The sequence below is a fragment of the Sorghum bicolor genome, chromosome 10 (genome assembly GCF_000003195.3).
Source record: "Sorghum bicolor cultivar BTx623 chromosome 10, Sorghum_bicolor_NCBIv3, whole genome shotgun sequence".
NCBI classification, from domain to species: domain Eukaryota; kingdom Viridiplantae; phylum Streptophyta; class Magnoliopsida; order Poales; family Poaceae; genus Sorghum; species Sorghum bicolor.
Genome location: NC_012879.2, coordinates 6,016,077 through 6,032,221, shown reverse-complemented (window position 1 = coordinate 6,032,221; position 16,145 = coordinate 6,016,077). Strand labels below are relative to the sequence as shown.

General features: G+C 42.3%; 2 protein-coding genes across 4 annotated transcripts; both read right to left on the bottom strand.

Moving 5' to 3' along the window:
* LOC110431055 (20 kDa chaperonin, chloroplastic-like) lies at positions 489-4,781 on the bottom strand. Of its 2 annotated transcripts, XM_021449646.1 has the most exons (7): positions 4,514-4,691; positions 3,932-4,112; positions 3,604-3,783; positions 1,418-1,573; positions 1,131-1,208; positions 1,010-1,066; positions 489-915 (listed from the first exon to the last, which is right to left on the bottom strand). In XM_021449646.1, exons 2-7 carry the CDS (start codon positions 4,082-4,084, stop codon positions 742-744), a joined length of 798 nt encoding a protein of 265 aa, XP_021305321.1. In that variant the 5' UTR covers positions 4,085-4,112; positions 4,514-4,691; the 3' UTR covers positions 489-741. The 2 variants fall into 2 exon arrangements, with proteins under 2 accessions (XP_021305321.1, XP_021305322.1); XM_021449647.1 differs by lacking the exon at positions 1,010-1,066 and having other exon boundaries at positions 4,514-4,781.
* On the bottom strand, positions 8,243-15,822 carry LOC8065457 (auxin response factor 16). Of its 2 annotated transcripts, XM_021450013.1 has the most exons (13): positions 15,235-15,822; positions 14,847-14,959; positions 14,663-14,758; positions 14,444-14,500; positions 14,202-14,357; positions 14,017-14,101; positions 13,693-13,783; positions 13,442-13,606; positions 13,167-13,362; positions 12,799-12,937; positions 10,504-12,188; positions 9,019-9,209; positions 8,243-8,916 (listed from the first exon to the last, which is right to left on the bottom strand). In XM_021450013.1, the coding sequence occupies exons 1-13, from the start codon at positions 15,278-15,280 to the stop codon at positions 8,775-8,777; spliced, it is 3,162 nt and encodes a 1,053-aa protein (XP_021305688.1). In that variant the 5' UTR covers positions 15,281-15,822; the 3' UTR covers positions 8,243-8,774. The 2 variants fall into 2 exon arrangements, with proteins under 2 accessions (XP_021305688.1, XP_021305689.1); XM_021450014.1 differs by lacking the exons at positions 14,444-14,500; positions 14,663-14,758; positions 14,847-14,959; positions 15,235-15,822 and having other exon boundaries at positions 14,017-14,118; positions 14,202-14,340.

The window sequence follows — 16,145 nt, the reverse complement described above, 5'->3', positions numbered from 1 at the left end:
GCAACGTGATTCCACGGTCCACCACTCTCTTCCATACTTGTACGAGTTATATATGTTCATATATGGTACAAAGTTCGTTCACAGTGCATGACACTATTTATTCTTGATAAATCTCTTAAGCATTGCTACCACTGAAATGCATGACACTATTGTTGATAAATCTCGAAGCGTCGCTACCATACGAGTAAAAGCAGTGCGGTGAGTGCAGTTCCAACCACAATACGAAATTCGATTCTCAGACGAGTAAAATGCCTGACGTGATCACTAGAGATCAGTCGTAAGTCATCCATGTAATGTAACCACCCAAACGTGTGATCACTATAAAGATCAAACGTGTCGTAGCAGAGGGCAGAGGTCTTCCAGTGCTGCCGAAAATCAGAGCTCATTACAAGTCTTGCAACTATCACCAAACGTTCGGCAACAAGTAGCTATTGCTAATCAATTCGTCAAATGGGTACGGAACAGAAGTCCAGATTCAACCAATGAAATAGTAAGAAAACAGCAAAGAACCGAGTGACTTCATCACACCCAAAATATCCTTTGTAAAAACAACCGAGTGAATTCACTATCAGATGCTGATGTTTATAAGCTCACAGGTAGCCCGTAACTCGTGTCGACCCAAATTCTAGCCGATTGTCCGGAACAGTATCAGCATTTTGTGATGATCACCACAAAGCGATCGTTTCATACCACTTCACAACTATTGGCTGCAAACTACAGAAAGAGCTGGAAACGCAAGGCTTAAGACAGGACAGCCATCACATCCGACGCTCTCAACACAATGTAGCCCGTGCCATCAGCGCCCTTGAACTCGCTCCCTGCATACTTGGAGTACAGTACCGTGCTGCCCGCCGGCACTGACAGTGGCTGCCTCTTGCCTTCCTCGTCCAGAGGACCCGGGCCAACAGCTACAACCTGCAGCGACGAAACAGAGCTTTAGCTCATGCATTCGCCTTTTAACGTCCAGACCTGAGCTTTAGCTCATGCATTCGCCTTTTAACGTCCAGACCTTGAATACTTTGCTACTGCTATCTCCTATACTTGTAGTATCTTGAGGTATCGAATCCTGCAAGCTGCAACTTACACAACCATAGAAGAGAAATACAGGCAAACTAGTGGCAAGAACTCACCGTTCCGATGGACGGCTTCTCTTTAGCTGTTTCAGTGAGGATAAGGCCCCCAGGAGTTTTCTCTTCAGCTTCTGCAACCTGTCACGGCATGCCACGAGAAATGTAATTAAAGGCTAGATATGCTGTACAAGAGCAGAATATAGTAACAAAGACAAGTAACAAAACTTAAACCCAAAATATAAACATCTGTGAGAAAATTGTAAAGCGACAACATCTCAGTTCAACAAAGCGCTAGAGTGCAACAAGTTTAAACCAACGAGACGACAAAACTATTAATTTATGAATACCTTGATGAGAACACGGTCATTGAGAGGCTTCATATCCTTCGCATCATCTGTCTCAAGAATACCGATGACATCGTCTTCCTTGAGAATAAGATGCTTTGAGTCATTGAATTCAACCTCAGTGCCAGCATACTTTGAGTATACTACTTGTGCTCCAGTCTGAAAGACGAAAGAATACACATTAAGGCCAAGCATTTCATGGGCAAAGAAGGAAAGAGTGGCAAAAAATAAGCATTTAGGCAGTAGTACACATGAAAACTAGGCTGACAGCATTACATTAAACATCATCCAACTAGTCTGCTAGTAAATTTAGACATACTTGCTACACTAAAGCAGTCAAAGCTACAGCTAAACTGCAGGAAGCAACTTTGGTAAAAACAAAATTTCCTACATAGGCTGAGCTTGGTTTATACTAAACTCATTCTGTTGCCACAAGTCCCTAACTTGAATGCAAAAAAGGAGCATAAGCGTTAAGGAACATATTTGTACAACATGAAGTTCAACTCATAAGCAACCAAATATCCATTTGCTCATCTTCAGGACTGCACTAGAGACATTTCTCTCAGCCCCAAATTAACACTATTCATCAGGAACTAATACAAATTTGTCAGTTGCAATTATAATAGCAATTATAATAGAACAGAATGCAAAGCTCTTTCTGTGCATCAATCAGCAGAGTTAGTTTTGAGTTGTGCATCCCCGGTCCCAGAAGATAATCTGATTTGACCAAGGCATAATGAATGGTTCTTAATATGCAAATGGAAAATTGTCAGGCCTTTTCGAGAAAAGATGTTTTCAGTCAAACTCATCCTTATCCCCCACCCCACCCCCACCACCCACAAACAGAATTTTAGAGCTGCCTGGTCCAAAGCATGGCCAAAAAATTAGGGTTCAAGCCAAAGTATAGAAAAAAGCTTTACTAACCCAAACTTGGTAGTACCAACACATGCACACGCCATATTGAGATGGACTGGAGTCCAAAGCAACCGAAGTACCAAACTAAATTTGGCCAAGAATTTTACCCATGTTTACTTTTGTCACGTTTAACTAGTCCAAATTTTGGTGGGTATTTTCAGCACCATTTGTAGGACAACCAAAATGTAGCTTGCTCCAAAGATTGTATTAAGTTCTAGCTTGACATTATGTGGATACGAGAACCTTGTCTAACTACAACACAGTGCAGTTCTATCCATCCAATTCAGGTGTATGTTCTGTAAAGATCTTGAGGATTCCTATGTGCAAACCATATACCTTTTCGAAAAGCTTGGGAAGGTTATTTCCACACACAATAAACGGTGTCACGTCATAAAAGATTGTGAGCAATGTGATGCAGACACACAGAAATTGCTATGTAACTAAGAGTTAGCACAATTGAGATAGAGCAACCCCTGAGTTTCCTTGCTAGTAACACTCACTTAGTCACTTGAGATTCTTGTGAGAGGAACCATGATCTATATAGCTAAGAACCTGGCAATGGGGTGGCTGATTCCATGTATTTAGAAATAAACTAGGGGTAGTTAGCTATAAATATGCTGATGTAGTGATGTGAGGGTTGCTAACTTGATTGCTGATCTAGCAGTCTAGCAAAGGAACTTCAGGGTTACTCAAACTCAGTTATACTAGCTTGCTGTTGCAGATACACCATGCAACGAATTAGCTATATCTTTTGCTTTGCACTTCCAATGACTACTCTAAACTCAGTTATACTAGCTCGCTGTTGCAGATACACCACGCAACGAATTAGCTATATCTTTTGCTTTGCACTTCCAATGACTACTCTAAATCTCACAGGTATGGCTTGTATCTAAGCAACATGTAACAAATTAGCTATAAGGAGGAAAAGAATAGTTCTATAGTACAATTATCAGATACACAAGAGTACCTACTAACAATAAGAAAAGTAGGATTATATAGGTATCACATGACTTTTCCAAGGAAAAAACTCCAATTTTACCATTCTCTTGACAATTCAGCATTTAAATTTAACAGTGTGTTCTTGTTTATGCAATATGAAGCCTACTAGTGAGCATCAAATCCTGGTCAGCACATTGCATTAAATTAAGTTATGGCTACGAGCATGGAACCTCATCTAATCATATCCATATTTACCAATTACCACCAGCAATTCAGAACAGGGGCATATGTATTAGACATTAAAAGTTACTAATCCACCAGAAACAATGATTTACCTTTATATCAACCGCTACTTTCTTGTCTCCAATGGTCCTTCCCTCTCCAACAGCAACAACCTCACCTCCTTGTGGTTTGGTCTGGGCGGTAGATGGAAGCAAGATGCCACCAACTGTCTTCTCCTCTGCGGCACCAAGCTTCACAAGCACCCTATCTCCCAGAGGTTTCAGTGAAGTGTACTGCAACATGACATCACATTAAACTCAAATGCTGCAAGCTATACACAAGCATACTACATTCAACAAAACACTTGGAAGTGAATCGTGAGCATTCATGCTAAAATTGGGCTCACAGTACAACCCAAATCCACAGACTACGGCTGTATACCTTTGGGGTGACGACGGTGGCAGCCTTCACGACCAGGCTACGGACCGAGCGCCTTGACGAGCAGACCCGGAGAGCTGCGGGCTGAGAGACGAGGCTCTTGTTCGTGAAGGCCACAGCCGCGACTCCGGCACCAGAGAGCTGCACGGACGACATTCTCGAGTGCTCTCTAAACGATTAGAAGCTGCAGTTTCAGACAGACAGACAGACAGACAGACAGACACTAACTGAGCTTAAATTGGTCAAAAACCAACCTAATATTGAGGGCAATCTCACAACCATCGAAATCTCAATTGAAAATGAACTGCTCATTAGTCAACCAACCAATCCCCCCCCAACATTCACAGGTAGAGCAGATTAGAGTCCACTCGATCCACGCACATATGAGAACTCATCAATTAAATCAAAGCGCGCCTAGTGCAGTACCAAAACACCGAACTGAATCTACACGCCGATCCACAGAACGAGAAAAGAGGAACCCCCAATCGGAATCGGATCGGAGTACGTCAAACTGAGCCCCCCCAATCCCACTCCTAAGCCCGCCAAATCCAACGCCAAACAAGCGAGAATCCCAGCGGGTGGTACCTTATGCCTGGGGTTGCTTCGGAATCCGGCTGCCGTGTGCGAGAAGCGAGTTGGGGGGGCAGAGGATGGGAGAAGATAAACCCTATGCTAGGAGAGGAGAGTATAGAGAGGTAGAGCAGCGGCGCTGGCGAGCTAAAATCCCAGCCCGCACTTTTTATCCCCAACGCTATCGCGTCCGCTGCGCCGCGGCCGCCCGGTTACCCTGCTCCGATTTGGGCTTGCGCACGGGAGTTTCGATGGATTTGGGCGGGGTAAGCTGCTCCGGCGGTGTATGGTAGCGGCCTGTGTACCGAGCGGGGTTAACCGCTTGGCCTGTTGGTTGGTTGGTGGTGCCTGCCTGGTGCGTACTGCGTAGAGACCGGATGGTTCTAGAACGTCCTGGGGACTGCATTTGAAATGGGCCAGACGCAGCCTTGTTTAGTTCACAAAAAATTTTAGGTTAGGCCTTAGGCCTTGTTTAGGCTCTGTTTAGATTGAGGATAAAAATTTTTTTGGGTGTCACATCGGATATGTCGGAAGAATATCGGGAAGGGTTTTTAGAAACTAATAAAAAACAAATTACATAGCTCGTCAGGAAACTGCAAGACAAATCTATTAAGTATAATTAATCTATCATTAGCACATGTGGGTTACTGTAGCACTTAAGGCTAATCATAGAGTAACTAGGTTTAAAAATTCGTCTCGCGATTTTTAACCAAACTGTGTAATTAGTTTATTTTTATATCTACATTTAATGTTCTATGTATGTGTCCAAAGATTTGATGGATTGATGCAAAATTTTTGAGCGAGTAACTAAACAGGGCCTTAGTTCCACCCAAAAAAGCCAAAATTTTTCAAGATTTCCCATCACATCGAATCTTTAAACACATGCAAAGAATATTAAATATAGATGAGAATAAAAACTAATTGCACAGTTTGGTCGAATTTTACGAGACGAAACTTTTGAGCCTAGTTAGTCCATAGTTGGACAATAATTACCACAAACAAATGAAAGTGCTACAGTGTCGCGAAATTTTTCCCACAAGGAACTAAACACGGCCTAGTTCACTCCAAAAACCAAAACTTTTTCAAGATTTCCCGTCACATCAAATCTTGGAGCATATGCATGAAGCATTAGATATAGACGAAAATAAAAACTAATTGCACAGTTTAACTGTAAATCACGAGATGAATCTTTTAAGCCTAGTTAGTCCATAATTGGATAATATTTGTCAAATAAAAACAAAAATGCTACAGTGCCGAAATTCGAAATTTTTTCGGAACTAAACTAGGCCTTAGATATTATACTACTTTCATTTATATTTAGTAATTATTATCTAATTATAGACTAACTAGGCTTAAAAGATTTATCTCATAAATTATAGACAAACTGTGCAATTAGTTATTTTTTATCTATATTTAATGCTCCATGCATACGTCTAAAGATTCGATGTAAACGAGAATATTTTTTTAAAAAAAAAGTAAACCGGACCTTAGTTCTAGCATGTAAATTTTTGGAGTGTTAAGTGTTACATGGGATGTCACAAAAGGTGTTTGGATATTAATAAAAAAATAAATTATAGAATCAAATCATGAGATGAATTTATTAAGCCTAGTTAATCTGTCATTAGCACATAGGTTACTGTAGCATTTATTATTAAATCATGAACTAATTGGATTTAGAAGGTTCATCTTGCAAAATAGTCACAAATTGTGTAATTAGTTTTTTTTAGTCTATATTTAATATTTTATGCGTCAAAATATTCGATACCATAGGATATAACTTTTGAGGAATGGATTAAACAAGTCCTCGTCTTTTTCTAAGAACATCCAGGAGCTTTCAAAACACACTACCGATCTTTACTTTTTAGTAAGATAAAAAAATTGCTCTGCAACATACTCTCTCTGTCCTAAACTAGAAGTTGTTCTTGCTTCATGAGAAGTCAACTTTTTAAAATTTTAACCAATTATTATATATAAAAGAGTATTAATATTTATAATATATAATTAGTATCATTAGTTTGATAGTTGAATATACTTTTATAATAAATTTATTTAGAGATGTAAATGTTGTATGTGATTTTTTATAAACCTAATTAAATCTCATAATGACTTTTATTATAGGACAGAGAGAGTAACTCACAATCTTTCCGCACCTAGTAAAGTTCACCTAGTCGCACAGAAACGTATCGATCAGCTAGGGAGGTGGAAGAATATAGAAAAGACATACATATATTGATAGGGGTGAGTATGTGTGCATATTGTGGGTGTCTGCGTTGTACTGTATAATTCTAAAAAAATGCTCCTAAAAAATTTAGCCACTTGAAAAACTCATTGATTTGCCAATTCTTGTTTTGAAAACTACTACCTCTATGACAAAATAGAAGTCATTATCAGAAGTTAGTTTTTCTTAACTTTAGCCAACTATAGATAAAAATATTAATATTTATAATATATAATTAGTATCATTAGATCCTTAAATATACTATCATAATAAATTATATTTTCTATAAATCTAGTTAAAGTTGAGAAAGTTTACATGTATCTCATAACAATGAAAAAAAAGCTCCAAATTCTTTTTTTCTCAATCTCTTTTCTATTTTTTATCAAGCTCCACTCTCCCTCAGAGAAAGAGGAGACTACGATAAGTTTTTTTTTTTCTTTTGTATTGGTTCCTAACGTGGCCCGTTTGGAACTGGACCGTCCAATCGATTCTCGCCAACAATAAGAATGAAATCAGCCCAGTAGGTTGCAAGTCCTCTGTATCCGGCATAACGGCTCCGTCGTAATCGTAATAGGTTTGCAAACAGAGGCTGCGACTGAAAACATATCCCAGAATGCACGCTAGCTCTGCATTTCTGCCTAGGTGACTACGGACAAGCGGGAGTCAATGTTCTGTACTCCAGGATTCAAGACTTGATAGTGGGGCCATCTACAGAATGCTAAAGGCTAAGGACGGGAGTCAATGTTCTGTACTCCATTATTCAAGGCTTGATAGTGGGGCCATCTACAGAATGCTAAAGGCTAAGGGACAGCCGGCATCTGCAAGTGCTACCTTCATTTGGAAGTCCTTTGCACCACCGAGAGTACAGCTGTTCATGTGGTTGCTCTCACAAGATAGACTCCATACCAGAGCACTCCTAATGCGAGAGCATATCATTGATCACTCAACTTGTGAAGTCTGCGGGCAGCATGAAGAAACTCAGGCACACATCTTCTGCTCCTGTGGTTTTGGCAACCCAACTTTGGAATTGTCTGGGTATCGCTGCTCCCCTTCAACCAGACAATGTCACTTCCTGGCCGCGCCCGGATATGATCCCAAGTGAAGGCTTCTCTACCTTCATCGCCCTATGTTGTTGGCAATTGTGGAAGTCCAAAAACAAAAAGGTCTTCAGGAATCAAGCCACCGGATTGAATCAACTACTGCAGCAATGCTCGGCGGTTTCAGTCCAATGGGGGTTCAGACTCCAACCATCCAAGCGCCATATTGTGCAAGCATGGGAACTAGCCTTCGAGTCGGCGAGACAAGGGGAAGGATGAGTGTCTTATTTTACTAGATTTCGATCTGAACTTTTCTGTACGTATCTAAACTTCATCAGTTCGATGGAGATGCAAAAGTTCAATGACATTAGGCCATTCAGGGCCGATATGAAATACAAAATACTCAGGTGGGGAGCGACTCCCCCCGTTGACACTCAAAAAAAAATATTGTTCAACGGTAGACATTTCAAGTGTTATTACGGACCCATCTAAACTGCAAATATATCCGATACTGAATCAAATTCTGTTGCAGATAGTCAATACAATTTCTAATTTTCTACTAGTACTTCAGTGGTGAAAGTAGCACACTGGAGCAATTACAATGGGGATTGCGAGTTGCAAAATCAACAATTACAGTTATACAGCACATATATACACTGAGATAATTAAACAATTCTGTAAGATTACAATGAACGTAGGTCCCAATAAGCACAGTAGATTCTCAACTTCAAAGAAGTCTTATATCCCCCCACCCACCCAACATACAGACAAAAAAAAGGAAAACTAATATGATTATGTTGAGTAATTACCCGATTTCAGTGGAACAAAGCGTCAGCCGTCAAGACCTCTAAAATATGGCAGCTCGCTGAACAACTTCTGCAACAAGCTTTCCATCGACTCTGTCAGTGAGTTGGCTCTAAGTAATACTTCGTAGTTAGTTAGACGTGTATTTCACTTCTTTAACCCTAACTCTCAGTAGTATCATTTAAAAAAATTGGTAAGAAGCATATTGGTATGTACGTCAGGCCCTCCATGCATTTGCGTCATCAGAAGCACTACAGGCTTGAGTTTGAGGGATGCAACCAAGGTCACCATCCAAGCTCATTTGTTGTACTTCAGCAGATGATAATATTTTAATGCTCTTGACACAGCTTACAAACTCCCTGCAGGCCAGGATTTTCAGATCATCAGAAATGTAACAGGTTAAGGAAACACCATGGTTAGGATGTACCAAAGAGATGAAGGAAACAGAAGTAGGAACTTACTCCCAGGGGTCATCCCCGACAAGAAGGATGTCATTTTCATGATCAACATAGACCAGCTTCCAATCCGTTCTGTAGGGGTCTTCAAGCTGCCCTTGAATACCAAACATGCATGCAAGATCATGCCGAAGATCTTCATAACCTCGATATCGTGTTATATCAATTGATCTCCCAACAGATCCACGCTTTTGAACCTTCAAATCAAGATGAGTGTAAATATGATTGCACTATTATTGGATAACTGCACCACTGGGTATCAGTTTGGCACATCGTAACAATTGAGGAGTACTTAGTAAATATAATGAGCAGAGTATTCAACCGAAGACCAAAACAGGGTCGTAGAGCGGTAATGCTATCACAAACCTTAGTATAGACACTTCAAAATACTCATCAATGCTATATGTATGGGAGTAAATAAAAATTCATCGTCCAGCTTAGGCCCTGTTTAGTTCCCCACCCAAAATTTTTTCATCCATCCCATCGAATCTTTAGACACATGCATGGAACATTAAATGTACATAAAAAAATAAACTAATTACACAGTTTGGTTGAAAATCGCGAGACGAATCTTTTAAGTCTAGTTACTCTATGATTAACCTTAAGTGCTACAGTAACCTACATGTGCTAATGATAGATTAATTATGCTTAATAGATTTGTCTTGCAGTTTCCTGACGAGCTATGTTATTTGTTTTTTTATTAGTTTCTAAAAACCCCTCCCGACATCCTTCCGACACATCCGATGTGACACCCCAAAAAATTGCATCTCCAATCTAAACAGGGCCTTAGAGCTACATGCACCCTACATCAGGTCACAATTTATCCCATTTATGCAATGCTGGAATGGGAACTCCAAGGTGGCATGCAAATATTTATGTTCCTTAGTGCCATCCAAATGGCTTTCTAAACACTAAGTATTCAACTACTCATTTGCATACACTGATCAGTTCAACCCAAAAGCTTAAGCTGATGATGAATGGTGGAGAATTCACTTATGCTTCAACACTACCCCTCAAATGAAGGCTCGCTCCAGCCTCATATATGAAATAGGAGTGGGTAACAATTATTTTATTTAATTGTGCTAGCCAGGATTGGAATTTGAGACCTTTAGCACTAATGCCATATTGAGTAGCATGCACAAAAGGTTTACACCTTTGACCCTATGGTACTATATTGAATTGCATGAGCCAATCAGTTTAACCTAAAAGCTTAATGATGGAGAAGGGTGGACAATTCACTTATACTTCAACACTAATACTACACTGAATACACACCTATTTATTAGTTGGTGAAAACAAGGTTTTCTCATGAATTTGCAGGAAAATGTTCAAATTATTATTAAGAAAATAAGCATAAGAAGGCAAGCTATTATGACTCCACTAGATCTACTACTAAGAGAATATTAGAATACTTCATGGTTTTGAGAGCGTGACACATACAGGTATGCATATATAAATGCATTCTTAGGTAAGTGTTACCAAGCAACCAACCTTGGTGAAGGTTCTCATCCGTTGTGTTTGACTATTCCACAAACCTTGGCTTGCCATTCCACCATCAGCAACAGCAACATCACTTGAACATCCAGGCTTGAAAGACATGTCAGGCACACCAAATGACTGGGAGCTGAATGCAGCAGAGGATAGCTCGTTCTCCACATCCCTATGATCCCTTTGTCCAGTAGGTAGATTGCATATACCCTTTCCAGACGACATCCCTCTTGACAACAGGGCATCGGGCATTAATGTATCCACATTTTCCGCAATAAGAAAATTCTCTCTTGGATCAACTTGAACATTGTTATCCAAACAAACTGGAGGAAAGGAAAAGCCTTCTCGTGGGCTCTCATCTAAACAAAAGGAGGTAGCAGATGACGCATCAAGTTGATCTGAAGCTAGATGACGATTAGGTGCATGAACCGTTTCTTTACTACCTTGTATATCATTCTTGATTCGATTATCTGATTTACATTGAATTTCCTGAAGCAAGTGCTCAATTTGGGGTGTTGCTGGCATCTCAGGCAAGTTTCTGCTTCCTTGGTGTGCTCTACTCAATGAATTTATTGGGGAGATACGGCTGCCAGATGGAGCTGTTGAGCTGGATGGTTCTTCACTCTCAGCGAGTGCTGAGTGTGATCTTACAAGTTGCTGGGGTGTCAGGGATCCCGTCGTATGGTTCAAAGGTGTTTGCTGCAAATGTTTGAGCTGACCCATGGCATCAGCACCACCCACCTGATGTTGAAGAACTTGTTGCTGGAGAATTTCCTGGCTTTTCTGAGACAATTGTTGGATCAGCTGGGACTGATGCTGTGGGTTCAGTTGAGATAGCAGATTTTGTTGTTGAATCTTTTGAAGCAGCTGCAGCTGCAGTTCTGATTGTGATAGCTGTTGTAGTTGAGGTTGTTGACTTTGTAGGAGTGCCTGCTGGTATTCTGCTGTTTGTTGCAGCTGTGAAGTCTGAGTTAATTGTGATTGCTGCAAAGAACCCATCGCTGTTAGACCTGGTAACCCTGGGCGCTGGGTAGGTGACTTGGGTAAACCCAACTGTTGTAGCTGAGATGAAGATGGTTGCAAAATATGGTTTAACAATTGTGCTTGTGAGACAGCTTGTCCACCTGAAGGCTGTTGCTCTTTCAGCTTGTGCTGGTCCGATGACTGAAGACATGCAGTAGCTTTCAACTGTTGCTGCGGCTGTGATTGTTGCCGTTGGAGTTGTTCTTGCTGCTGCTGCAAGTGAATGGCATTTTGCTGCAACAGCTGGGCTTGCTGTTGCTGTAGAATCGCAGAACTTTGCTGCAGCGGTTGGACCTGCTGTTGTTGCAATACATGGTGAGGCTGTTGCTGGTGTTGAGCTAATGAGTTAATTGCAGGGTGGTCCACTTTCGAACCAGCCTGTAAATTAGGTAAGCCAATATTTTGGGCCTGCATACTCAATCTTTTTGTTGGATCTTCACTGACACTGCCTATCCCATCCTGCATACCCAGTGCATTAGAGGTCAAGTACTGCGACTGTACAGCAGGGGCAGCAGTTGCTAGCATCTGAGGATTTTGCTGCATAGCCATCCATTGAACTAGGCTCAGGCCTGGAAATAATGCATTTTGGACATCTTTCAGGGCAAAGTCATCAGCAAGCCATGGCATCGCTCTTTTGAAAGCACTCTCAACCTCGCTTTCATCATCTGCAAGATTCGTTTTATAGAAGGACAAAGTATATCTTCAGAAAAATGAAACAGTGCAAATAATAGATGCATGAATGTTGAATTGTTGATCAAGAAGTGACTCCAACACAAAGATGACAAGCAAGTAGGCCAGTATTCCTGCTCATAGTTAAAAGTCTAGTTTATACATGAACAAGAAGCAATGACATTTAGGAAAGGGAATCTCCGTGTCTATGCAACTTATTTGTGATTTTCAACAAGAAAACAACACTTCTTGCTGGTAGTTTATGTATCAAGGTTATAGACAAGAAAAGGTAAGAACTAAGTTCATGAAACAAATTTTCGCCAACTTAAGTATACAGGGTCAGGGCCACATGATAGTCAATCGGTTTAACAAATGCATGACAAAACAGAATTAAAAAATATGATAACGCCAAATTGTGTTTTGCATTATTTTTTGTATGGTCACTTTTTTTACAGGCATGTATGTAATCCTTTCATCTGAGGTGTGTGCGTGTGTGTGTGCACCCGCGCGCAAGTGTGTGTTGTCCTCTCTTCTATCAATGCAATGATGCGCAGCTCCCCTGCGTGTTTGAGAAAATTATTTCAGATACCATAATATTATTTGTACCTGGCATTCCTGGCTGCTTAGGAAGCTTTGGCCTGAAAAATGGTGGTGGGCATATATAAAATGGTGTAGCAACTGGTTCAATCTCCCATATCGAAACACGGGTGCGCCTCTCAGATGCAGTTGATTCATCCCAACCAACCTGAAGTGGAAAAGACAGATGAAGTCAGATGAATCTGCCATCCTTTTGTGCTAGTCTTTGAAACTCATTTCCTTACAGTGTCAGGTAAATCTTATATAAAATCTAAACATCGGGGTTGACTCGTGTAACTCCAACTTTACTTCTTGACCCAACTAATTTCTTACTGGATGTAGCTGAATTAAATGGATATCGCTGCAGATTAACATGAAAAGGAAGTTGAACGACATACCTGAAGGTTTCGCCAATGAGAATTCTTCCACCGCAGTGGATCTAAGTCGCCAATGCCTGTGATCGTGCCCATGTATCTTCTTACCCCTGAATCCTCTGTCTCAAAGAGCATTCTGAATCGCATTCCAAGGGACACTTGTGTATACAGAGCCTTATTGTATTTTGCTAAAGGGATGACAAATTCCGATGGGCTTGCCCTATCCGAAGAATAGTATGATTCATTAGCCTAAGTACTGGCTGAAAGTTCCAATAAGGTACAATTAGCAACTAAAATACCTTGGGTTATAGAAAATAGTAAATGGGCTACTATTTGCAGCAGCATGGGCTGCTGCTGCCAGGATTCCAATGTGCATGCTGTCGCATGATAAAACTGATGATGACAGAGCTGGTTGGGGTCTGCTAGCACGCCTTATACCTAAGAGAAGCTGAGATTTCTCATCCCTGGAAAAAATGTGTAAGATCAATGTTTTCTGTAACTATCTAGATACACAAACACACTTTTTAATGACTGGAATTAATTATATTACCTTATAAAGAGAACTGAATCACCAGCTAACAACCTTTTTGTACTGACGAAGACACTCCAACCGGTTGTCAAAAGATGCCTCTTCGGTTGACCTGCATGTGCAGGTACAGTATAGTGATAAGTACAGAGCACCTCTGATTTATCAGACATCATGTCCTAGTACAGATTTCCTTAAAAGTTTCATGAAAAATTGGAATTCTAATATCTGCTAAAGGCCAAACATAAATAGTGCACACAAAAAAAAATCCGGCAGCGTGCATAACAATTCACATCCATTACAGTACAAAGTTGTTGTATTATTTCAGTGAACGGCAATTTTCAGTACCTCGGTAGATATGTCGAAATTTCCATGAAATATCATGCAGATCCTTGGCAATGAGCTCTTGGGCTGGTGGTTGCATCGTAAAGTCCTATCGAACATGTTACCCTGGTAAGGGAGGTATTTATTGCATCTGATAAATTCATAGATCCATTAAAGTTATTCCAATGTTATGCAGAAATATTGCATACTAGTGGTGGAAATATCTTCTCAGCTGCACGGCGTGGCACTGAGAATCCCCCATGCGTACTTGTGTCGCTTGCTGTCAGCGTCTTGCAAAAGAATTCTGTTGGTTGTTTGTTTTGCTTCAGACCCAGTTCAGATGCCAGCATTGCGTCTCGATCATACTAGATGCATTGAGAAAAATAATTTTCATTTCCACTTAAGAAATCAACAACGAAAATAACTTCTCTCAAAAAGAATGCTGACATACTTTGTTCACAGGCTGAAGCGTCATCTGGGCATAAACTTCATCGGTTTCAGAATCTGCCTGCACAAGAAATATGTTTGGTGTGCCCAATTAGTAAAACACATACTGCTCACCTCCCAGGCTGTCTCGAAGAACCGGGTAAGGGTGGTTTAAAAAATAAGATGCAGCACAAGAGGATAAAACTAGATGCAGCACGAGAGGATAAAACTAGCATTGACATACATGTAAGGTGAGACTTAAGAGCTTGCAGATCAACTTAGAAGGCAGAGATGGGTAGCTGGGGATGGTGTCCAGCTCCTTATGCATTGAAGCAGCAACCTGATACAGAATTACCAAAACAAGAAAATTTTCAGAAAATATTCCCTGAATCAACTCCATTCCTCCTACACACTGATAAATACTGCACCTGCTCGCTATGGCCCTGCGGGAAGTACACGACGAGACTACCCACCGGGGGCAACGACACCAGGGGCCCGGCACAAGCATGCCACAACTCCGAGTTGATGGGTTTCTTTTCCCCTGGTTTTTCAAATAAAAAAAAAGGAGCCAATTATTACACTGCATCCCAGATCAAGTAAAGAAGAATCATGAATCAAATTCCTCGCAATTAACCACAAGCAAACAGCAGCAACAAGGAGTAATAACTGCGATTACAGACAGGTGGACAGCTCGACTGTGACGATCATGAATCATGGAAAGATCACAAGATGTTGTGAATTGAGCAATGTAAAGGTGGCGCTGAAATCCATGAGAAATTGGACTGCAGCAAGCAAGCAAAGCAAGGAAAACCTCACCTTCGGCGGGGCTGGGAGTGACGCCGCCCGATCCCTGATCCTTCATCCCGCCGAGATCCTGAACCAAATCCCACGACAGGATACGCGAATATTCACCCCCACCTTCTCCTACCACCACCACCACCACCTTTTACGAACTGCTAGTGTCCGACGCCCTGCTTTTCGACGAAAGTGAGAGCGCGAGGCAATTCGGGGTACAAAACTCGGATCAGCGGAGGAGCAAGGCCTAATAAACTCAGGCGCCGTGAGAATCCGGCCAATGAATCTTCGCCGCGCACCAGCACACGAGCCGCCGTGCCAAGGCGCCAGCTCATCCACGGCGCTCTCTGAAGCTTCCGCCGCCTCTCGCGAGCCAGGCCTGCGCGTTACTCCCGGCGGTCTCAACACGCCGTCGGCCGAGGCGCGGAGGTGGTCGGTCGAGCGAGCGCGCGTGGGATGGGGGGAGCTGCGCGAGTTGGCACTGGGAAGCAACGGGGAGGGGAGGGAGAGAAGGCGGAGGAGGGAGACAAGCGGGGTTTAAAAAAATGGGGGACGCGACGAGGGCCGCGGGGCGCGGAACCGGGTGGTGGGGGCGGGGCTGGCGCTGTGCCGCGGCGGCAGCAGCGGCAGGGGTGGAGTAAAGAAATGGCCGCGGCGCGCGCGAGGGGGGGAAGCCAGCAGGTGGGCGCTGGCGTGCCGCGCGCAGCGGCAGGCGGCAGTGGCGGCCTCCGGACTCCGGTGGTTAAAAAATACGGCTAGTGGCGCCGTGGTGGCTGGTAGCTTCCGCTTCCGCCCCACGTACGCGAGCGGCGGGCACCGCCGCCGGCCGGGCGCCGGGGCCCGGGAGGACGGCCGCGACCGCGACGGCGACGGGTGTGGGGGTGGTGCCGGGCGCTTGTGCGGGCGTGTCGGGCCGGTGCCGCGCCGAGGAG